Source organism: Dasypus novemcinctus, chromosome 18 (genome assembly GCF_030445035.2).
Source record: "Dasypus novemcinctus isolate mDasNov1 chromosome 18, mDasNov1.1.hap2, whole genome shotgun sequence".
Taxonomy (NCBI): domain Eukaryota; kingdom Metazoa; phylum Chordata; class Mammalia; order Cingulata; family Dasypodidae; genus Dasypus; species Dasypus novemcinctus.
The window spans coordinates 57,928,485-57,954,529 of NC_080690.1; the positions used below are offsets into that span (position 1 = coordinate 57,928,485).

The 26,045-nt window shown below is 37.5% G+C and overlaps 1 protein-coding gene across 1 annotated transcript in view; it reads right to left on the reverse strand.

Annotated features, from left to right (window-relative positions):
- Window positions 1–26,045, reverse strand: part of LOC101414375 (zinc finger protein 571) — a 99,658-nt gene that overhangs the window by 53,968 nt on the left and 19,645 nt on the right. Inside the window, 4 exon segments of the mRNA XM_071209237.1 lie at window positions 15,107–15,124; window positions 17,133–18,892; window positions 23,960–24,058; window positions 24,346–24,472. Coding sequence (XP_071065338.1) covers window positions 15,107–15,124; window positions 17,133–18,892; window positions 23,960–24,058; window positions 24,346–24,472 — 2,004 coding nt within the window.

Below are 26,045 nucleotides of genomic sequence, written 5' to 3' on the forward strand. Positions count from 1 at the left end.
AGACAATTGCAACAACATTTTGAAAAATGGAAAGTAAATGAATGAGTGATAACTATCTTCACCAATACAAAAAGCTGAATTCTAAATGAGAAGTGGGAAAAAAGTGGAATACTTCAAAACCCCAAAAAGATACAAGAAAAGGGATTACTGGATGCTGTTTAAAGTGAGAGTAAAGGTAGTAATAACTGGTTAAAATACTTTAAGACCCTATTAGATCTCCAGAGCCAATCCCTTTTAAATATATCTGGTGAACTGCTTCTCCCCGACCCAAACCAAAGAGAATAAGATTATTCATTAAGAGGGGAAAAAGATAATTTGTGGACTGCAGGTTAACAGGAAAATTCCAGGGTAGGGCAATATAGTTAAAAGAGTATTCATTTAATGCCAAATGCTGAGATACAATCACCCTCAACAAGCTTTTCCAGTCAACTTGCAGAAATCAGAAGCTAAATCTATGTCTTCTATGCAGGAAATTTTCAGAGAATTCTTTGAACAATTTGAACAGTAGGATAACATAGTCTTAAGATGGAGATAACAGAATTTTCACAACAAATAGTCCAATTATACAGGAAACCACAGTGTACTGCCACAACCCTACACTTGGAGCTTTGGTTAACGTCTGCATGCCCCAATTCTAAATATGAATAGATTTCAAAGGATTACTGGATATTTAAGCAAAATTTCTAATATAACAGATTTAGGCTAAAATAAACAGAAAAATAATTTATCATCAATAGTCTCAGAAGAGTTGGAAAAAACAGATCATACACAACTGGAAAATTCTAAGAACAGAAACATTACTCAGAAATCAAGAATATTTTAGCAAAGATTAAAAACTAAGACTAAGTGTTGGCAGATAAAGTTAAGCAAATTTACTAGAAAATAGAGCAAAAAGCCAAAAGCATAAAAAAATAAATGGAGGAGGAGTTCTGGTCAACTAAGGTAGTGGCTTAAGACAATCTAAAGTGTCATTTTGCCCACAAAGTCTTTGAACAACTACCTAACTTTGGCAGAGTCATATTCCTTAAAAACTAAGGAAAACAGTTAAAGAGTTGTAGCTAGGTAAGTGCCAAATCAAGAAAATGCAACTTTAAAAATTCTAGGAGAAGCATGTGGTGCCCTTACTGTTCTTTCTAATAGTTCTTTCCTAGCACAGTGTGGAGCCAGCCGGCACTCCCATTGTTGGTCTAAGATCCTGTTCCAGAGGGAGAACAGGAACCCCTATGCACATACTGGGGTGTTTGTACGTTGGTATCAATCTGTTGGATGACAGACTGAGAGAATGAACCAAAAAAACTCTTTTCTGGCTCATCCTTCAAGAATTTACCCTTTCGGCAAAAACAGCTTGTAGACGGCCAAAGCAGTGTAAGCAACAAGTCAGAGCTGCCTGGGACAAAGGATTACCTGCTTTTAAGACACACAATAAAGCTCCCGGGAGGGAGAGAAAGTCTATTTCATAGGGAATAGAGGAGACATTTGGAATCCTGTAAATAGGGGAATTCCTAAGGCCAGGAACAAACAAAAGCCCAGGACAGGATGCAGTCTCAGGAAAGATAGAAAGGATCCTGCGCTGCACTTTGGTTGAGGCTGATCTTGATAGGAGGGCTAACTCTGAAGCAGAGCACCAGCCAAAAGCAGAGCCAATTTGCAAAGATAAGAAAGGTGTTTGCTTTTGTTAGCTTCTGCAACCCAAAGAAAGCTCTGTCATATCCTCTAGCTTTCTAAAAACTTAAGGAATATTTGGATTAATGAAAACATTCTTAAGTGAACTGAGCTGATGACAGCACAACTCTGCAATGAAACTGAGATCCACTGAGTGTACACTTTGGATTGACTGAACAAGGCAGAGAACCATATAACAAATGTGAAAACATTCTCTCATGAACTGTAACAAATATACAATACTGACATTTCTTTATATATACACTTATTTTCTTATTGGTTTCCCTGAGCATTACATTAGATATCTTAATTTATAAATATCTAGTTTGGATTAATACTAACTTAATTACAATTCTATGCAAAAATTTGTTTCTGTGTAGATCTAGTCCCTCCTCTTTCTTTTGTAATATTATTGCCATACAAATATCTTTTTTCATTATATACCCAGCATACATGTTTATACTTATTGATTTTTGCAGTTGTCTTCTGAATGAGGTAGGAGGAAAAAGGAGCTGCAAACAAAACCTACATTTATACTATCTTTGATGTTTACCTATGTAAATACTTTTATTGGTGTTATCTTTATTTCTTCTTATGGATTCAAGTTACTGTCTCATGTCCTTTCATTTCAACTTGTAGGGCAGTTCTATTAGCAATGAAATCTCTCGTTTTTTGTTTATCTAGGAATGTATTAATTTATCCTTCATTTCTGAGAGCTTTGCCAGATCAGGAATTCTTGGTTGACATTTCTTTTAAGCACTTTGAATATATTAATCCATTGACTTCTGATATCCATGTTTCTGATTTTAAAAAATCCCCTGCTGATATTATTGAGTTTATCCTATGATATTCTATGAGTTTATCCTACTTATTCATTGAGCTTCTTGGGCATGTAGATAAAAGCTTGTCAACAAATTTGTGAAGTTTTCAAACATTATTTCTTGAAGTAACATTTCAGCCCTCCTCTCTTTTATCACTCTGGAACTTCTGTTATTCATTTGCTGTAAATGAATAGGGCAAGTTAAAACCCCACAAATCTCATGATTCTTACTGGTATTCAGCCTCTTTTAAAATGATCTTAATCCACCATTTTTACTGATATCTTATTTCATTGATTTTTATTCTTACCTTTCTTCTTTCCTTTCTCATACTGAATTCCAGTTTGATTATTTTCTTCTTTTTCTACCTTCTTAAGGTGAAAGCTTAATTCATTGATTTGGCCTTCCTTTTTTTTTTCTAATATAAGTATTTAAAGCTATATATCTGTGAGCACTGGTTTAGTTAGATCCCACAAACTTTGGCATTCTGTACTTTCATTTTCATTCAATTCCAAACACATTCTAATTTCTTTTTTGATTGTTTTCTTTGGCCCAGGGGCTAGAATTTTGTACCTTAATTTCCAAATAATCTCAGATTTTGTTATTTACTTCTACTTTAATTCCATTATGGTTGGAGATCATATTCCATATTCCTTTAATTCTTATCAATTTATTGACACTTGTTTTATGGCTCGCGTATAATGAGTCTTGGGGATGTGATAGTTAGGTTCACATGCCAACCTGTCCAGGTAGTAGTGTCCATTGGTTTGGTCAAAAAAGCACTAGCCTACACGCCCTGGGCCTCAGCAGAGTTGCAGCTTCTACCCTCTGGTTTCTTGGACTTACCCTGGCCAGCTGACAGGGAGGTGAAGAGGGTCAACCACCACACCAGGGAGCCAAGAGTGCCTACAGCTGCAAGCAGGAGAATTGCATCCATCATCCATGTCAAATCTAAACCCCCTCTTGATGTAGAGGGGGACTGGACATAGCCATCCCAGGTCCACAAGATGGAGGAATAGAGTATGGATTAGAATGGACTTACCAGTGTTCTGCTGGAGAACTATTGTGATTAGTAAGGGAAGACATTGCAGTAGTGATGTGGAGAGGGTGGCCACGGTGGCTGCTGCTGGTTGGGAGAGGGAAGAAGAGATATGGTGTGGGGGCATTTTCAGGATTTGGAGTTGTCCTAGGAGGTGCTGCAGGGATGGATGCTGGACATTGTGTGTCCTGTCATGATCCACTGGGTGGACTGGGGGAGAGTGTGGACTTCAATGTGGACCACTGTCCATGTGCTGCAGCGGTTCTCCAGAATGTATTTGCTGGGTGCAGTGGATGTGCCACAATGATGGAAGAGTTTGTTGATGTGGGAGGGGTGGTGTGGGTGGGGTGGGAGTATATGGGGACCTCATATTTCTTTAATGTAACATTTAAAAGAAAATAAAGAAGAAAAAAAATAAAAAAATAAAAAAATAAAGCACTGGCCTAGGTGTTACTGTAATGACATTTTGTGGACTAAATCATTATTAAGTTCATTGCCTCTATGGATGATTGCATCTACAATAAACTGAAATTGCCTCCAACAATATGAGATGTCTCATCCAATCAGCTGAAGGCTTTCAAAGGAGAAGTGATGATTTCAGCAGCCAGAAGAAAATTTTCATTTCTACTTCAGCCAGAAAGCTTTTCATGGGGAAATCATTGAAAGCTTTCATTGGAATCCCCAGCTTACAGCCTGCCCTATGGAATTTGGGCTTGTGCATACCGACAGTCACATGAAACAATTTTATAAATTCTCATAGTATTTACAAACATTTTCTGTCAGTTCTGTTTGCGTAGAGAACCCTGACTTATACAGGGGGAATATTCTTAGTAGTGTGAAAATAATGTGTATTCTGCTGCTGTTTGGTAATTGATTTATCAATATAAATTAGGGGAAGTTGGTTGATAGTGTTTTTCAAGTGTTCTCTCTCTTTGCTGATATTATATATTCTTGTTTTATAAATCACAGGGAGAACAGTGTTTACAACTCCAAATATACTTGTGGGTTTGCCTATTTTTCTTCAGTTCTATCAGTTGTTATTTAATGTATTTTTAAGCCCTGTAAATGGGTGCATATACTGGGACAATTGTTATGTCTTCTTGGTGAATTGACCCTTTTATTTTTGTGGCAGTTTGGCATTGTTTATAAATTCCAAAAATAAATATTGGATTGTGTTTGTAAACTCATCTGTTCCACTGGGTGTATTAGATTGTATTAGATTCAGGGGTTTCACATTACTTGATTAAATTGTGATTAGGGCTTTGATTCAGCTACGTCAATAGGATGTCCACCAAGGAGGCAAGGTCTCACAGAGAAAATGACATGGCAGAGGAGAGTGTTTTAGTTTTGATGCTAGAGCCCCAAGGAGAGATGGAGCTGCTCACCTGATAGTTTACAGCTGGCCTTGTGGAGAGAAAGCGGCTGAGCCTGAAAACAGATGGCCCTGGGAAAAGATGAGACTTATGCCAGCCTACAGCTGAGATCAGAGCTGGGCCCACACAGCCTTAAGAGGAAGGAGGAAGACTGAACCCTTGCAGCCATTGCCTGCCATTTTGTATCAACACATGGGCGCAGACTTTGAGTGAGAAAGTATCTCTTATGGTACCTTGAGTTGTACTTTTTAGGGCCTGGTAACTATAAGCTTCTACCCCTAATAAATACTCTCTATAAAAGCCAACAGAGTTATGGTACTTTGCATTAACCCCCTTTGGCTAATACAATTATCATAAGATATCATTTTATATCCATGGTAAATTCTTGTTTTGAAGTCAATTTGTTTTACACCAACATAGCCATTTCAGTGTTACTATGATTCATGTTTTCATGGCATATTTTTTGTAAGTTTAAGTATATATAGGTATATACTTTCTACTTTTAACGTCTTTCTTGAAATTGTGTCATGTCTTTTACCGAATCTGACAGTATGTCTTTTACTGGAGTGTTTAGAGTATTAATATCTTTTGTAATTACAGATATGTTTGGGTATGTATTTACCATCTTGTACATTGTTTATGTTTGAAACATTTGTGCTTTTTGTTCCTTTATTTTCTTCTTCTTGCCTTCTTTGGATTAACTTTTACATTCCATTTTATTTTCATCATTGGCTAATTGAATATAATTCCACCCCACTTTCTTTAATTTACAAAGTATATCTTCATACATTATTATATGTTGTGTGTATTGTGGGAACTTTAAGACAGTATGCTTCCATTTTATTTACCCCACCATCTTTTCTGCTGTTGTTTACATATGTTCAACTTCTATAAATATAATCCCATGATACATTGTTATTAATTTTGATTTAAAAGGTCAGTTGTCTTTTTGAAGAGAAAAAATTGTTGATTATACATACTCATATTTAACTTTTCTGCTGCTTTTCATCCCTTTGTATAGATTCAAATTTCCATCTGTTTTTCCTTCTGCCTGGAAATTTTCTTTTGATGTTTTTTTGTAGGTCTGTTGGTGATGAATCAATTCTGTTAGCTTTTGTTTGTTTACAAAATACTTTGATTCATTTTACTTTTTGAAGGATATTATTGCTAAGTATAGAATTTTAAGTTGACAGGTTTTTTTCCATGTCATTATATAAATGCCATTCCTTTGTATTCTGGCTTACATATTTTCTGATAATAAATTTGTACACCTTATTCTCCATTCTTATGTACATAATTTGCCTTTTTTCCTCTCTTGCTGATTTCAAGATTTTCTATTACACTGTATTTTTTTAGGTATTTGTATATGATGTACCTTGGCTTTCTTTATATTTAAGGATAACAGAAAAAAATTTTTGTGCTTCCAAAAATATCTTGGATTTATGAATTTATAAGTTTCATCAAGTTTGGATTATTTCCAGACTTTGGCTCTTACCTTTTTCTTCCCTCATCCTCTCATTATTCATTAAATGATTCTCATTAAATGCTTTATATTTACCCCACAGTTTACTGAGACTTTCTTTCTTTCAATATTTTCCCCTCTGTGCTTCATTTGTCATAGTTTTTCCTGGAATGTTTTCAAACTCACTAATTTTCTATGGTCTTTAATCTCCAGTGAAAATAATTTTTTAGATATTTTTACTTAGTTTTCTAGAAGTTCCATTCGATTCTTTTTTTAAAAAAGATCTATTATTTATTTATTTCTCTCTCCTTCACCCCTCCCCAGTTGTCTGCTTTCTTTGTCCATTCGCTGTGTGTTCTTCTGTGTCCACTTGGATTCTTGTCATGGCACTGGGAATCTGTGTCTCCTTTTGTTGCATCATCTTGCTGCATCAGCTCTCCATGTATGCAGAGCCACTCCTGGGCAGGCTGCACTTTTTTTTTCATGCTGGGCAGCTCTCCTTACAGGGCACACTCCTTGCGTGTGGGGCTCCCCTGCACGGGAGACATCCCTATGTGGCACAGCACTCCTTGCATTCATCAGCACTACGCATTAGCCAGCTCATCACAAGGGTCAGGAGGCCCTGGGTTTGAACACTAGACCTCCTATGTGGTAGGTGGATGCTCTGTTGAGCCAAATCCACTTCCCTCCATTTGATTCTTTGTGTATCTTCCCTGTCTCTTGTTATGTTCATGCTTTTGAAGAAATTATTCAGAATATTGAGCATATTTTTTATAGCGTCTATAAAATTCTTGCATGATAATTTCATTTTCATTTTCTCTGTCATTTGAGTCTATTTGTTTTGATTGATTTGTCCTAGTTTTGCCTTGCATTTTTCTGCTTTTATACATAGATGCTTATGACGGTTTGAAGCTAGATGAACCCCAGAAGATTATGTCCTCAAAGTAAACCCATTCCTGTGTGTGTGAAACTATTGTAGGTGGAACCATTTGATTAGGTTTCTTCCATTAAGGTAAGTAAAGTATGGCCTTGGATGGGTCTTAATCCTCTTACAAGAGTCCTTTATAAATGGGATAAATACAGAAAGTGACATAGAGAGAAACCCACAGAAGCAGAGAGAAAGCCCTTGAATCCAGAAACTGAAAGCAATCCTGAAGAGAAGGGAAAGATGAACATATACCACCATGTGCCTTGCCATGTGACAAAAGAATCCAGGATTGCTGGCAGCCAGTCTTCAAAGAGAAAACATCACCTGATGATGCCTTGATTTGGACATCTTCATGATCTCAGGACTGTAAACTTGTAAATTAATAAACCCCCTTTGTTATAAACCAGCCCATTTCTGGTATATTGCATTTTGGCATCCTAGCAAACTAAAACAGATTTTGGTACCAGGTAAGTGGGGTGCTGCTATTGCAAATACCAAAAATGATGGTAGTGGCTTATTGATTGTATATGCAGGAAGAACTGTGAGATGCTTGATTGAAAAGACCTAGCGTGCTTTGAAGAGACTTTTGGTACTCCACTAATATTATTACTGCTAATATAATACACACAAAAGAAAATAATAATGGGGTGATGAAGGCACAGCTATGATTACTATTGATTGTAAAGAGAATGATTGTATGCTTTATGAATATATATAAATAAAATTGATTTTAAAAAGAAAAAAGAGACTGTTCATGGAAATACGGATACTAAAGGTACTTCCTGTGAGGCTTAGACAGAAATAAGGAATGTATCATTGCAAATTGTGAAATAGGTGGTCTTTGTTTTAAACTGGCAAAGAATTGGGCAAAATTGAGTCCTGGTCTTGGATGGACAACAGGATTTGGAAATGATGAGTTTGAATATTTAGCTGAGGAGAGTTCCAAACTAAATGTGGAAAATGCAGCCTGATTTCTCCTTGCAGCTTAGAGTTAAATGTGATAGGAAAAGGATAAGCTAGGAACTGAAATCCTGGACATAAAGAAACCAGAAATGGATGGTTTGGAAAATTCTGAGTATCTGAAAAGCAAGTCACAGGAGAATAGTGCCCCATGTGAGGATTTAACTGAATATGGAACTACTCAGTCATTTCAGTGCAAAGTGGGATTGGAAATGCATCTATCCAGGAAGGATTTGTGGAAGGTCTGAAGGTCTGAAGACAGTTGGGACCCCTGTGCATTACATGTAAAACCAACAAGTTTTTTTGTAAGATCTGTATGGATATAACCACTGCCAATATGGACTTAAAGGGACAGATTAAAGGAAAAATATCTTCAAAGGCAGAACCTTGGAAACTGAGGTAGGGATTGAAGAAATCTTCTTGGGCCAAGAGAGCAAGCCCACCCATGTGTGTGGAAGGGGTGAGTATGCCCCCAGAGTCTGAAAAGGGTGGGTCTTCTGCCCTGTTGTTCAGGAGGAGTGCTGTCACCTCTATTTTCAGAGAGGGTGGAGGACATTCCCCAGGGATTCAAGAGTCTGGCCACCACCCCACTGTTCTAAAATGGTTGAGTTGTACCCCAGAGATTGTGGAGAGTCTGGTTCCCACCTATTTTCTCAGAAGGTGGAGCCTATTCTCCAAGAATTGGGGAGAGTTTGCCACCACTCCAGTATTCTTGGGGTGAGGATTAGAGTTGGGCCAGTACTTGATGAGGGTGGGACTGAGAGCATGTTCACTGTGTAAACACTTGCAAAGATTGGGACTGCTGCTCCATCAGGCCCTGAGGACATCATTCCATAGAAGACTCTCAGATCTTGAAACCTAATAGAGTATGCCCTGCATGATTATGGAATTGTTTGAGAACTGTGCCTCCTGTTTTCCTCCCTATGGAAATGGGAACATTTGACTGCCCTTTCTCAGTTTCACAAGTCCACAACCTGTGTGGAATTGTGCTGCAGGACCAATCATACCTATTACTGACTTTGATGAGACTTTGTATTTAATACAATTAAAAGGCTTTGTGCAATATTGTGATGGTATGAATGAATTTGCTTATGGAAAGAACATGTCTTTCTGGGTCCGGAGGGTGGAGTGTGATGGTTTGGAGTTGGAGGGATCCCAGAAGACTGTTCCTAAAGTTAATCCATTCCTGGTATCTTGTGCAATTCTTAAGAGTACACCACACTCACAATTTGAGTGTGCACATTTACTTAAAATTTTCTTGCTACTATATGAGTAGTCCTTGAATTCTTTCCCACACCTGTGTCAAGAACCCTCCTACCATAGTTTGAGGTCTTTCTCCAAGACCTCGCAGGACCTGACATCAGCTTTTGATGACCGATGGACAGGAGAAGACAATTTGGGCCTAGCAAAAGACCAGGACATGTGTAATAACCCCTTTATACTTACAGACTCCTCCCTTGGGTGCCTCTTGAAACACTGGAGTGCTTTTAAGCTGGGCAGTTTAAAGTGGAAAAAACTCTCATTTTCTGTAATATTGCATGGCCACAATATAAATCAGAGAATCATGGCCCAAAAATGGATCCCTTAATTACAATACCATACTCCAATTACTCTTTCTGTAAGCAACAGGAGAAGTGGACCAAGGTGCCTTATATTCAGGCCTTCATGGCATTACATCAAAACCCTGACCTCTTTTGTTCATATACACATACCTCTCTAAAAAACAGCCAAGCAGGGTGAAAAGTTCATTGTATTAATCTGGCTAAAGGGGTGCTGATGCAATGTACCAGAAATCTGTTGGCTTTCATAAAGGGCATTTATTTGGGGTAAAAGCTTACAGTCCCTAAAGCATCCAACTCAAGGTTGCTTTCTTACCAAAGTCAGTTATCACATGTTGAAGATGGTCGCCGAGCTCTGCCTGGTTTCTCCTTCCTGGGCTTCCTCTTCCTCTTGAGGCTCCATTGGTCCAGCTTCTTCCCAGTCTTGCCTATGAGCTGGCATAGGACTTGATTCTCATGGCTTTCTAAATCAGTCTGGACTCTCTTCCCAATGTCAGCTATTATTATCATGCAAATGGCTTTTAGCTGTTTGAGCATTCTCCTTTTTCTCACATGGCAGAACCAAAATGACAAAGTTCTCTACTCTTCCCATGTGTCTTCTTGATTGTCCTTATATCAGCCCACCAAGGGAGCAGGGACTTAACCTGAGTTACACCTTACTGATGTAACCCAATCAGAAGCCCTAAAATGATTTTATCAAGTAAACTTAATCAGAGGCCCCCTCACTGAATTTAATACAATCAAAGTGGTATCACACCCAGAGGAACAGATTCATTTGCAAACATAATGTTTCTGTTTTGGGGATTCTCAAAAATAATCTAAAAATGCCACAGTCATATAGAAATCTGAGTATAGAAACTACTGGGGAGGGGTGGGGTTTTTTCCTAGACTCCTTGACATACCCTGCGCGGCCCCCCCCCCCCAGCCTATTCTTTGAGAGCTATGGGGGAAGGGCTAGGTGCAATAAGATAGGAAAATTTAAGTTTAGCTTAGAACTTTATTATATTTGAAAATTAAGAATGATAGGGACAGAGGAATTACTATAGAATAAATCTTAGTTTCTATAGTTTGTCCTATAATCCCCAATTCAAAACTTTTTTAATAGTCTTGGGATGAGAGTACTTAATAATCCAATTGGCAGATTGTAAATTAAAATCTATGTTGATATTGATAACAAAAAGTAACTTTATAGCAGAAATACCTGTTGGCTAACATCTCAACCTGTTATCTATGCTAAGATTTGTTTACTGAATGGTATACTGATGCAAAACTAAAATTTGACTTTCTCTCAAAGTAACATTTTTCTCAAATGGTAGGTCTGTTTTGAGTGGAAGGATATAAAAGCCCTTTTAAAATAATCTATATCTATCATCTGTTTTCTATCTCTATCTACCTAACTAACATTAATCCATTCCTGTGGGTGGTAACTTTGAATTTGGTTACTTTCACTAAGGGCCCATTTGATTAGGTTACTTCAATAAGGCATAGCCCTAGTGGGTATTAACCCTCTTAATGGAGTCTTTTATAAACAGAATTAATATAGACACACAGAGAAATCCACAGAAACAGAGCAAGTCTTAGAAGCCAGAAGCTGAAAGCAACCCAAAAGAGAAGGGAGAGACCAGCAGACTCCTCCACATGTCTTGCCATATGACAAAGGACTCCAGGATCACCAGCAGCTGGTCTTCGGGGAGAAAGCATGACCTAGTGATTCCTTGATTTGGACATTTTCATGTTTCAGAGCTGTTAAACTTGTTCTCATTGTTAAAAGTCAGCCCATTACTGGTATATTGCATTTTGGCAGTCTAGCAAACTAAAACCATACCGCACACTGTGAAATTTACATGGTTGAGTGCTGAATAGTTTTACTTTTAATTTTTTTCTAAGTGTTGAACTTTGTTCTAGCAGGCAGTTAAATTACTTGAAAATTGTCTTCTTTTGTAGTTTTTAAAACTCTTTAAGGCAGATCTGAAGTCTTTAATCCAGAAATAATATGGTTCTGCTGTTAATGTGTGACCTTTCCAGGGTTTCTGTAGAATGCCTTAGATGATCATCAGGACAAGAATTTGCACATGTCCTAGGGCCATGTTAGCTCTGGGCATTTATCAAGTTTCAGCTTCCTGAATTCTCTTTATACAATCCTGTGAAATTTGACCTTATGCATGTGCAATGAATATTCAGCAGACTCCACATGACTGCTGGGCTGATTTCTGGGACTGTTTTCTGTATAGCTTGCTCTTCAAGGACTCTGTCCTGCATCTTCCACCCCCCTCAGTATACATCTCCTTAAGACAGTAGGACCTGTGTGCTCTGCTTAGGACATTTCTCCACTCCATCATCCCGAATGTGCCTCCAGGTAGAAAGCTGGTGTGATCAAAGGGCTAACTTCATTTGTTTCTCTACTGTCAAGGATCGAAACCTATTACTCCATCGTTCCCCACCACCCCTTTAATTCAGGGCCTAGTGATGTCATGGCGAATGAACACTCTTCTTGTACACTATTGATAAGAATGAGAATTATTTCTTTCCAAAAGTAGTTGGACATAACCCGTTAAAAGATTTTTACTCAGCAGTCTAATTTGTAGTAATCATATTCTGTAGAACTAAAAGCACCAACATGTAAGTGTATAACAAAATTTATTTCACTATCTCGCAACAGTAAAGAAGCAATCTGAAAACTCACATGGGAACAATCGGCAGTATATCATGGCATTGCTATTATTATGTTCCTATGTTTTATTCTGCACTTAGAAAAGCAAGGTGTATAAGAGATATACTACACAAATGCACTATGTAGACCTTATTTAAATCGTGATTCAAAGAAACCAACTAAAATCAAGGAAAGTTAAGAATAGACTGGGTATTAAATAATTCCTTACCTGTTCAAGATACATACTGAAATAGGTAGGGGAAATATGAAATAGGTTGGCTTTCAAATATTCCAACATAAAGTGGAAGATGAAAGAAGGCAAAAAAAAAAAAAAAAGAGAGTGGTTCATAAAGATAAATGATGGGTACATGGCTGTTCATTTTACTACTCCAATTTTGTATATATTTGAAAGATTCTACAATAAAAGTTAAAACAAAAAAAGAGCAAGTTACAGATTAATATATATTATCCCATTAAAACATGCAATTTTAGACTCAAATGCAGACCATAGTTCAGCATAGAGATAAAATCAAAAATACACACAAAGTTTTAACAGTAGTTGGGGGTAGTTCCTGTAACTTTTTGTTTAAATCACTGCACTATTTCCCCTGGTATATGGTACATTTTGTTATGTAATTTTGCAAGAGAAAAGTAATGACTTTCAAAAAAAAAATTTATAATATTTCCTAAGATTGCAACTCATAAAATATTAAAAGGAGAAACTAAAACAATATTGCAATAAATGTGGTTTCTTTTGTCTGCCTTTAATAATTCTTTGCTTAATGTATTTCCTGTTTTCCACCACCTTACAAGGGAAACTTCAACTTTGAAAACTTGATTTTGAAATAAATATAAATTACTGAAATAGTATTTACTCAAGTTTCCCTTTAAAAAATCTAATAACAAAGCTCATTAAAGTGAACTAGATTATGACAGAATGGGGAAGGAGTATTGCAGAAACTTGAGCTACAGAGAATTTCCCTATTTCAATGACTGAATTAAGAACAGAAAACAGATGGACAACCAGCACACCAAGGAACCAAGGGTCTACAACTGCAAACAAAAGCATCCCATCCATCAGCCATATGGGATTGAAGACCCCCTCTGAATTAGAGGTGGAGTGGGTATCACCATCCCAGAGTCCTCAGGATTGGGGAATAAAATACGGACTAGAGTGGACTTACTGGTATTCTACTTTGACTTACTGTGATTCTAGCAAGGGAAGAAATTATATCATTGTTGTGGAGATAGTGGCCACTTGAGTTGCTAAAGTCAGGGAGAGGGAAAAAGAGGTGTAATGTGGGGGCATTTTTGGGACTTGAAATTGTCCTGAACGACATTGCAAAGACAGATACAGGGCATTATATATCCTGCCGTAACCTACAGAATGGAGTGGGAGGGAGTATAAATTACAATGTAAACTATAATCCATGCTGTGTGGCAATGCCCCAAAATGTATTCAGCAATTGCAATGAATGCACCACACAAATGAAAGAAGGTGTTAATGTGGGAAAAGTGGGAGGTGTGGGGAGTGGGGCATATGGGAATTCCCTATATATTTTTTATATAACATTTTATGTAATCTACATATCTTTTAAAAATAAATAAAAAATATTTTAAATAAGAAAAGGAATCAAGTAATAGGATTAAGACCCATCCTGATTGAGCAGGATCACACCTTAACTTGAAAGCCTCAGTAAAAATTATGACTTGCAATGAGTTCACACCTACAGGATGGGATTAGATTTAAGGACATGCTTTTCTGTGGTGTTTATTTACAGCTTCAACACACAATAAATGTGAAGTAACAGTGGTGCCCATATTTGGTGAAATGTAGAGAAAATGAAGTACTTATAATAAACATAAATATATATACAAAGACTTTGGAAATGAAAAAAAAAAGAAATGAAAAGATCACACCAGATCCTCAGTTCTATTGTTATTATCACAAATACCTGAAATTTCCACTAATATTCATTTTGGTTAAAAAGTGTTTCTCAAAGTGTGCTCAAAATTCAAGAATATTAATTATTATAGAAGACAAGGAATTGATGGTCAAGACTGTGAAGCAGGGAAGCGGACTTGGCCCAGTGGTTAGGGCATCCGTCTACCACATGGGAGGTCCACAGTTCAGACCCCAGGCCTCCTTGACCCGTGTGGAGCTGGCCCACACGCAGTGCTGATGCAAGCAAGAAGTGCCGTGCCATGCAGGGGTGTCCCCACGTAGGGGAGCCCCACGCACAAGGAGTGTGCCCTGTAAGGAGAGCCACCCAGCGTAAAAGAAAGTGCCCAGGGATGGCGCCACACACACGGAGAGCTGACACAGCAAGATGACGCAACAAAAAGAAACACAGATTCCTGTGCCACTGACAACAACAGAAACGGACAAAGAAGAACACACAGCAAATAGACACAAAGAACAGACTATGGGGGCGGGGGGGGAGGAGAAATAAAAATAAATCTTAAAAAAAAAAAGACTGCAAAGCAATAACAAATGTAATTTTTTTTCCTTAATTGCCAGTCTAATCACAATCTTTTTGCTTGATTTTTTCCAAGCAGGTTTCATAGTGCCAGTAAGGAAATCTGATTATGTACTGCCTCATATACAATAAGGCAGAACTCTCTCTCCAATAGTAGGTAGGAGTTTATTATTACTTCGGTATTTGTGAGAAGCTGGCTCAGGGTATTGTCTACAAAAGGCTTTTAACATGCAAAATATTACCTGGTAGAGATTAGCAATGACTTATTTTACTATAACACCTAAGAGTCTATTTACATTTCATTACTTAAATTTCCTCTAAATTTTTAAAACTTAAGTTTGGTAATAATATTAACTCCTGAATCACGAGTGACTGAGCTGTGATAACAGTCATCCAATATGACTGAAATGTACTTCAGAGATGAAGAATGCTTGGCTACAGTGGCATCACAGGGGTCACTACTATGGAATTCTAATGGTACTTAGTCATCCTATTGTTTTTTGCTATAGTTTTTAAAATGGTGAATTAACAATTGGATTATAATTTGCAATATATATCTAAAATTAGTGTTATTCAAAGCAGAAGTCATGGCCTGTTTTAAACTGTGAAGACTGATTGAGGTACAGTATTTATCAAAAACAATATAATAGAAAACAGCAGAAGTACTGCATGTAGAAAAGTTAGGTATTGTTTTGGGAAACGTTTGTTTCAGTACTTCTATCAGTGGCTTTGGATGTGGTTCATAGCTGCTCCATTCAAAAGTCTTAAGTTTGGCAAATATTGTCCACCAGATCCTTAGAACAAGATCTGGAAGAACCTTAGACATTTACTGCTTCCCAGCTCATTCTCACTCACCTTTGCCCACTAAATACCAACTAAATACCAATTCTCTTCTGACCACCAAACATGATAAACAACTCTTTAGTTTAAATGGAAGTCTTCATTATTTAAAAGTTTCTTTTCTTTTACTGTAATGCATGTATGTTCATTATGTATCTAACATAATTCACTATTCCTCAAAGTGTATAAGAAAAGTTCATAATTCACATTGATCAAAATCATCGTAAAAGGCCTAAAAATGAATCTACTATTAACTGTTAAATGGGTTTTTTAAATGCTTAATATTATTCAGAAATCCTTGACCAAAGTCATGTAGGTAGTTTAAGTTAAGTTATATTTGGGAAAATCGATTAGGGTTGAGCAGGGAACACATTAATTCCACTTAAAATAATGGAATATAGGTTCTGAAATACAGCAAATTTGATAAATCCACTATTAAACATATTTTCAGGAACAGAATAGATGAGGATAATGAGGAATAATTGTAGTTGGTAAATTTGGTTTTTATTTCTTAAGAAAATAATTCATACCATTATAAAAAAGTGGAGCTATATTGGCTAACATTTTGTTCACAACTACTTTTGTCATAAAGATATAAATGGAAAATGTGGATTACATGACGTCTGCTTTTGGAATCTGTTGTAGAAAAATCATCTCTTTTTTATTTTTAATAAAAGCTCAACAATCCTAAAGTCATTTCTATCACAGCACTTCTTTCCAGTATGAATGTTCCAGGGAGGCCAAATTTCTTAGCTCTGAACGGAGGCCATCACATTTTTATTTAATTCTAAAATTTTTATTCCAAAATGAATTATGTTGTGTTCAAATAGGGAAAAATGGCAATAGAATGCTTACATATATTTACTGTACACATAAAATATTCCAGCCATTTCACTTCTCTAATACCATATAATAATGATGTAGACAGCAATGATGATAGTGACATTGAGTAGTAGATACAGTTCAAAGGGATTAACATTTATTACCTCAATCCTCAAAATACCTTTATGCTATTTTACAAATAAAGAAACTGAGAGGTTAAGTAATTTATCCAATTTCACACTTAGGAAGTGATGAAATGGAGATGATACTTAATAAAGGATGTGTGTCAGCATTACAACCCACAGTACAGCAATTTTTAAAAAAATGTTCAAGGGCTTCCAAAAGCCATTTCTGTATTCATTAAGTTAACACTGGCTTTCTAAAATTAGGTAGATTCTATACAGAAGTAAAAGTGTGTCCTACTTTTATTACAATCAATCATTGCATGGGTTCTCTAATATTCCAGAACAATAGGATACAGGTAAAATCTTTTTTATACTAAATCACATTCACTGGCTTTCTCAATTATGAAGCTTCACATGTTGAGTAAGTTGTGAATGACGTCTAAAGACTTTCCCACACTGGACATGAATATAGGGTTTCTCACCAGTATGGATCCTTTGATGTAGAGTAAGTTCTGAGCCATGACTAAAGGCTTTCCCACATTCATTACATTCATAGGGTTTCTCACCAGTATGAGTTCTCTGGTGTTCAGTAAGGTGTGAGCCACGAATAAAAGCTTTCCCACACTGCTTACATTCATAGGGTTTTTCACTTCTATGAATTCTCTGGTGTTCACTAAGTTTCGAGCCGTAAGTATAGGCCTTGTCACATTCCTTACATTTGTAGGGTTTTTCGCCTGTGTGAATTCTCTGATGATAGGTAAGTTGTGTGGCACGAAAGAAAGTCTTCCCACATTCCTGACATTTATAATGTTTCTCACCATGAATTTTCTGATGCTGAGTAAGATATGCATCCCGAATAAAAGCCATCCCACATTCTTTGCATTCAAAGGGTTTCTCACCTGTATGAATCCTCTGATGCTCACTAAGTTGTTTGCCATACATAAAGGCCTTCCCACATTCCTTACATTTGTAGGGTTTTTCACCTGTATGAATTCTCTGATGTTTAGTAAGATATGAAGTACGAGTAAAAGCTTTCCCACATTCTTTACAATTATAGGGTTTCTCACCTGTATGAACTCTCAGGTGGTAAGTAAGTTGGGACCCACGAATAAAGGCCTTCCCACATTGTTTACATTCATAGGGTTTCTCACCTGTATGAATTCTCTGATGTTCATTAAGTTGGGAAGCACTTAAAAAGGCCTTCCCACATTCTTTACATCTATATGGCTTTTCACCAGTGTGAACTCTTTGATGATAGGTAAGGTGTGAACCACGAATGAAGGCCTTTCCACATTCCTGACACTCATAGGGTTTCTCACCACTATGAATTCTCTGATGGTAAGCAAGTTGAGAGCCAACAATAAAGTCCTTTCCACATTCCTTACATTCATAGGGTTTTTCACCACTATGAATTCTCTGATGGAGAGTATACTGTGATCTGTAACTAAAAGCTTTTCCACATTTTTTACATTCATAGGGTTTCTCACCTGTATGAACTCTCTGATGTTCAGTTAGCTGTGAACCTCGAATAAAGGCCTTCCCACATACTTTACATTGACAGGGTTTCTCACCTGTATGAACTCTCTGATGTTCAGTTAGCTGTGAGCCACGAATGAAGGACTTCCCACATACTTCACATTGATAGGGTTTTTCATTAGTATGAATTTTCTGATGTTGTATCAGGTCAGAACTACGACCAAAGGCCTTTCCACATTCCATACACACATATGGTTTCTCATCGGTCTGAATCTTTTGATGTTGAAAATAGCTTGGTGGTTTATTAAAGGTCTTCCTGCCTTTCTTAACTTCAGGGTGTTTTTCTTTCTCATGAGTTTTCTTATGTTCAGTAAGGCATGACAGATTGCTGAAAGTTTGTTTACATTCCTTACTTTTATACAATTTTTCCTTGATAGGAATTATCTCATGAAACATAGGGGATGTGGAGTGGCTTTGAGGGGCCTTTTCTTCACAGGTAATTTTCACATGCATGAAAAGCTGTCCCTGATTTCTCTGTTGACTCTCAAACGGACCTTTGAACTGTATATTGTCTCCAGGACCACTGTACTCAAGGTTGTGGCTGTTAGATTTTCCCATTATCTTCCACCAGGTTGACTCCATTTCATAAATTCCCTTTTTTGGAGATGACTTCTTGGACTCACACCTGGATTCAAAGTCTGTAAGATAACAAGAAAACAAGTTCTTGCTGTTTCAGATTCCTCAGACAAATGAAACTTCTAAGGTAAAAATGGTAGATTTAATTAAACTAATTTCCTTAAGAAAAGAATAGCTTAAACAGACGCAATATTTTGTGCAACATTTAAAGAATGAGGAAAGTTTATAGGTAATTAGCAATGCAGATTACATCAATGGTTCTCAAACTTCAGAATGGATTACAATCAAAAAGGAAACTTATAAAATAACAAAAAAACCTTTTCTCCCACCACTCCTCTTCCCCTGAAACAAACAAGCAAAGAGATGTTTGGCCAGAAAATAAATCAATCAGTAAGTCCTATCATATTTCTCATCAAAATTTATCAAGAATCTGATCACCTCCACTACTACCGTGCTAGACCAAGCCATCCATCTCTTATTGCAGTAACTTCCTAACTGGTCTCCCTGCTTTCACCCTTGCATTTACCATCTATTCCTCACACAGCATCCACAAGAATCAGTTTAAAACATAACTCGTATCATATTACTTCCCAGTTAAAAATCTTATGGTTTACCATTTGAGAATAAAATCCTAAATCCATACTATGGCTCACAAGACTCTACATGGCACTACTTTGATGTCATCTCCTATTACTCTAATTATTCATTTTGCTCTACCCACAATGGCCTCCTTATTTTTTGAACATGCCAAGCTCATATCTCTGTGCTAACTATTCCCTCTTTGTGGAATGTTCCTCTCCCAGATATATGCATAGTTTGCTCTCTCACTTCATTTCTTTTTCTGCTCAAATGCCACATTATAAAAACATCCAATATATAAATGCACTTATATTGCATTTATCAATAATGGATATACTATTTGTAAAGCTTGCATATTGTCTGTCTCTCCCAAGCACAATGTTAAGTTCATCAAAGCTAGGACATTGTTTCAATCACTGTTTTATCTCTAGTACCTAGGACCATTACTTGCACACTGTTGATACTCAATATTTGTTAATAATTTAAAAAATACAAATCTTCACTCATTTCTCAATCTCCCCAGATGTTTCTGATATAAAACAAAATTTGAAAATACTGCTTAAAGTCTTTCAGTGGCTTACCCCTTGTACATAGACTAAAATCCAAATTCCTATTCATGCCCTACAAACCCCTGCATGATCCAATCCTTGATTACCTTTCTAACCTCATTTTCAGCCATTCCTACATTGAGAAACAAGTCTTTAACCTTGTTTCATTGAATCTCCTGAAACATCAAATTTCTATCCCCTTTCAGATTCTTCCACATGCTGTTTGATCTATCAGGAATGCCCTCTGCATGGCTAGCTCCTTCTTGTCAGAAATGCCCTACATTAAATGCCAGCTGCTCAGAAAGCCTGACATTGATAACACAAATTAGGATCATGTCTTTATTCTCTATATCTTATCTTATTCCTCATTTTTGCACTTCCAGTAACATATTTCACTTATTTACCTGTTAATCGCTTTACTCAAGCTCCTTAAGCACAAAATAATTCCTATTTTATCATATAACTAATCTTTAGCACACAGCCTACATACACAGTGCTTGCTTCCCCCTTCATGCCTATTTTCAGACATTCCTTTACAAAACCTTATACCCAAGGCCAAATGTTCTCTTGTTTCTGGGGGAAGCACTTCTGTAATGCTCTAGAAAGAGTGATGTTTATACAAAAGAAAATTTTACATTATTCTGAACAAAGAACTTGGAAGACAAGCGTAATCTTCGAATGCAGGGAATGCTACCACGTGACTGGAGCAGCAGACACAGACTCTCTGACAAGACTTTATATAGACTGTCCAATGTAATAGAGGACAGTATTGGGACATAAAAAGGGGTGTTGATGCAAGAAAACAAAATGGGAGTCTGAAAAGCGTAAGTCATTTTGGGAAGACTATCTTCTTCTTGCCCCCAAGAAGTCCTGCCGATTCTATTAGCTAAACAGTTTTTGAACCTGTTCTCTTCTTCCTCATTCTACCGCCAACACTCTGTGGAAGCCCAAATTTGCAGTACAACAACAAGCTATCCAACAATTTCATGAGACCTTTTGTTCTAATCTCCATCTTGCAACCTTGTGATCAGAGTGATATATTAAATATGTAAAAATCACATTATGTCACTGTCCTGCTTAAGATTCTTCAATCGCTTGCCAATGTTTTGGGGATAAAGTCCAAAGTTCTCAGCAAAATTTTTCAAACTTTGTTTGACTACAACAACCTCACAGTAAGAAATACATACTATGGGGTAATGAATGTACAAACACAAAAAAACAAATGTCATAAGTATTATCTTGCTACAAGTGATGTCTTCTGTGGTATTTTATTTTCTCTTCTGTTTTATTTTATTGAACAACAGCAACAAAACAAATGCTACTTACTACCTATTTAGTTGTTTTCATAACCCCTAGAAGGCTATGTAGCTGGCTCCTGCCAGCCTCTCACCCTCACATTTGGCATCTCTCCCTCACCAGGCTTCTCACAAGGTCCTTACAGGGCCTTCTTATATTTCACACACACCAAGCTCCATCCACCTACAGCCTCGCTACACTGTAACCTCTGCCAGGAATGCTGCTCCCTCTACCTCTGGCCTCCCTACCCACTTCCATCCTTTCAGGGCTCACATAAAACTTTACACATCTTTGCTTTGCAGAAGCCTCCCCAGTCCCACAGATTCCTAGCAGGGCAGCACCTATAATTCTTTCTTCTGATAAGGCATTCACCTACCATAGTCTACAAAGGAGACCCCCAAGCTCTGGGTGTTCTTAAGACTTTCATAGCCTGCTATTAAGACTGCCTTTGCTCAAGAGGGCTAAATTTTCATAAGCCTCAGTGTGACAACCCCACCACCCTGAAGTTATAACAGAAATAATCAATTACCATTCCCAAAGAGATCACTGAGGACCAATCCCTCAGAAGGAAGTCCTACCTTCCTGAGTCCTTGATCATTCTAGGACTCTCATGCCATTACAAGTCTGGACATTCCCTACTCCAACCCATTTCCTACTCTCCTCTGACCAGAAGGCCTTCTAAAAATCATCATATACTTTCTGCAAAATTCTCTATTAGCCTCAACCCGCCCCTCCGATTATTCTCTTCACCTTCTTGCTCCCATTGAAAAGTTGAGCACACTGCTTCCTCTGAGGCACGATTTGTCCTCCATCCTACCCCACCCACGCTCTCCCAAAAAGCCAAATTTCAGGCTATCCTTTAGACCACTACCACCCATTTTTCTAGATTACTTACCCCTATACCATCTCTCTAACATTTATCTCCATCTTAAAGACTCTCTGTTGAAAAAACACAACAAACAGAAAAACTCTCCTTTGAGCCTATAGTTCACCCTGCAGCTCCTATTCCATTTCTCAGTTCCAGTTCCTAGAAAAACTCTTCCAAACATGTGCCTGTACTTCCTGTCTATAATTGTTTGCCCTCTCATGCCCATAATTAACATCTAGCCAGAGTTCCTTCAGGCTGTCTTCCACACATTTTCAGGCAGTTGAAATAGTACTGCATATAAAAACTAGAGTCACACTTCTCTCCATAAATATTATAGCACTATAATAAAAAATTTCTAAAATATTTCTAAACTATTTGTAACTTTCGAAACTCTTCAGATGGACCTTCAACACTGCCTGGTGAGTTAACTCTTTCACTGTTTCACCCTCGTTTTTAATGTTGATTTATTTCTTCCCATTTCTTTTTAAGCCTCTACAATCATTTTATGTTCTTCTCATTTCCAAATCTACTTTGTCTCAGTAACCAACACCATTTTGCCAAATCCAGGAGTCAATTCTCAGCTTTCATTTTACTTGTCCTCTCAGCAACATCTTTCACAGTTAACCACTCCCAACTTTTTGTATGCAATTTGGCTTCTAGTATACTGCATTCCTGATTAATTCCCAGATCACAGGTTACTCCTTCTCAATTTTCTTTCCTAGACCATTTTCTTCTTCCCAACTAAATGTGGGAATGCTCCACATTTAGTTTAGTTCTTGAATTGTACCTCTCCTCCATGTAAACCAACTCCCTCCGAGTTTTCATCCATATCATAAAGCATTGATTAATTAACATAGATTAATCCTGTATTTATCTCTTCAGTCCTGACTTCTCCCCCAGGTTTCCAAATGCTTATCAAACTTCTCAACATGGATATCTAAGGGAAATGTAAAAGGCATAATTCTTGATTTCCTTCTGTAGGCTTCCAAACCTATTCCTAATCTATCAGCAAATCAAATTAGTTCTAATCTTCAAAATGTATAACGAGAATCTACACCCCATTCCAAGTCACTGTTATCTCTAATGTAGACTCCTCTAATCGCTCTCCCTGTTTCCATTCCTGTCCCCATTCTCATATACCCAGGGTGATCTTAAAACCAAGATCCCTTCTTTACCTGTACAAAATCCTGTCATGTCTTTCTATCATACTTAGAAGACAATTTCACTTCTTGCAATGGCTTACAAGACTCTAAATGATCTGATTTCCCCCTACTTCTCTGTCCTCATCTCTTATTTCTACTTTCACTCCCCTGCTCTAGCTAGCATGCCTTCTTGTTGACCATCATATGAATCTCAGCACCTCTTCAGACCCTTTGCATTCTCTTTCCTCTGACTGAACAAAACTATCCTGATTTTTGCATGGCTACCTTTATTCAGGTCTCAGTTGAAATGTTACCTCCCCTGAGAGGCCATCCCTGACAATCTAATCTAAAACCACAGTAAACGGTCTATAAACCTTTGCTGGCTATAGATACATATCCAAGTTTCCATGCAAAAGAGCAAATGGGGAAAAACTCAATTCAAAGAATAATTAAAAAGACTGTCCCTGAAAGACAGCAAAGGTAGCTCTTCATTGAAACAAAAGGGGAATGTAAGAGAGAGGAAGAGTGGTAAATGGGAATGGGAGGGAAGTTCCTTTGAGAACTCAATTGATATAGCCTTCCTGATCTCCCTAGCTCTCAGGCCTTCTTTCCATAGGCCTTTGAGAGGAACTTCACATGAACATGTCAACAATCCTATGTCTTCGCAGCTCCCCTGTGTGATCAGTCCTTATTCACCTGAGCTCTGTCTTCTTGTCATGGCTCTCACCACCATCCAGGGCTCCTTGCCTTGCTCCAATAGAGACAGCACATCTGGCTTAGGGACTGAACATCCAGCTTAAGAGAAAATAAATGTGACATGGTCATGCTATGCTGACAGCATGATATTAGATTCAAATCTCCTACACTGATCATCACAGAAGACAGACATTGATAGGAAGTGACAGAGGAAAGCGTGAAAGTTTGAAGGTGTGAAAGTCTGAAGGATGGAGAAGAAGGTATACAGTGCAGCTATTATTTCTACCTCTAGAAACACAAACCTTACCTGAGGGAACAGAAATCAGAAATTTACAATGAAGGAAGCAGAAATTATAGCAGACAAATTCTGTTGAAAATGGCTTTACCCAGTGAGATTAGGTTGCTGTAGTTCTCCAACATTACATCTCTGTACAAGTCCTTCTGAGCATGGTTGAGGCATTCCCACTCCTCCTGAGAGAAGTCTACGGCCACGTCCCTGAAAGTCATCAACCACTGCAACGACAAACCCATTCAATATTCATGACAATATGGTAACGATTTTGAGATCAAAGGAGAAAAGGTAGAGGAGGGCATGGAATGAAGGGGATGATACAATAAACAATAGGCCATGGCTGGAAACTATAACATTAGTAATCAGTGAAGGAATGAGGTGCCTGAATCAGGGTATCAACACACTCCTTGAGCATGTCTATTCTCACAGACAAAACATCCTAGGAAGAACAGGACAATTTCATTATCCAGAAAGTTCCAGGAATAAAAAGGGCAGGATAACTGTAGTTTCTCAATTAAAAGAAACACTGTATACAGCCACACAGCACATTTTCAAATTCTTAAAAAATAATAAATAAATTAACTAAATAGTCAAGTTGTCAATAAATATGACATCTTTCCTTCTCCTTTCTCTTTCAAGAAAAAAGACAAACAAAATTGATGGAATATTTCCAAATAATTTTTACCAAATCTCTAGACTAGAAAATAGAATTTGGACATAAGTTTTAGAAGGCTCAGATTCATCATGTCATAGTATTATACCATTGAATATTTTTCTCATCTTAGCAAAGCCTATAATAGATGTATGATAATGCCATTATATTGCTCTAATGATCTGCTTTCTTGTGAGTATTTAAACTGGACAAAGTCTCTAATGTCTTTGAGCTCTAAAGACCTATAATCCTTAAGAGAGTATGCACTGGCAGGTTTTACTTGCTCACACTTTCCATGCTCCTAGGCTACAGCAAGTCAATGGACGTCAGTCCATGTGAACACAAACATCATCAGGAGTGGTCAATCCCAGCCAACTCTAAGGGGATCCTGACTGCTGATCACCTCTCATTGGTTCCTGGGCAAGAGTGGCATGGTGCTGGAATAATGCCCCTCTTCCACCCCCACCAAAGATCTCTGTATTCAAATCTCTGGAACCTATTTACCTTATAAGTCACTATTTACTATTTACCTTATAAGTCAAAAGGGACTACATGTGATTAAGTTTAAAATACCAAAATAGGAAGATCATCCTGGATTATCCAGGTGGGCCCACTGTAATCACAGGAGTCTTTATAAGCAAAAGAGGGAGGCAGGAGAGTAAAAAATGGAGATGTGACAACAGAAGCAGAGGTTGGAATGATGAGATTACAGGCTTTGAAAATGGAGATCACAAGCCAAGGAATGTAGGTAGCATCAAGAAGCTGGAAAAGGCAAGGAAATGGACTCTTCTTTAGAGCCTCCAGAAGAAACACAGTCTTGCCAACACCTTGGTTTTAACCCCATGGGAATTAATTTCAGACTTAAGACCTCCAGAAGTGTATGATAATAAATTTGTAATGTTTTAAGCCACTATGTTTGTGGTAATTTGTTACAGCAGCAGTAGGAAACTAATATAAGGAATAGGATTTCTCCCCTATCAGTACTTAGTTACCCACCATAAGTTAAAAGTCTCAGTGAAAATCTTACCACACACTGAGATTGGGAACTCGGTCTCATGTACTATTACTTTCAAGTGGCAAACCTAGTTCTGTAGGTAAAAAGTTTTCCAGGTGTCCCACTGAACCGTTCATCTCTGCTTCAT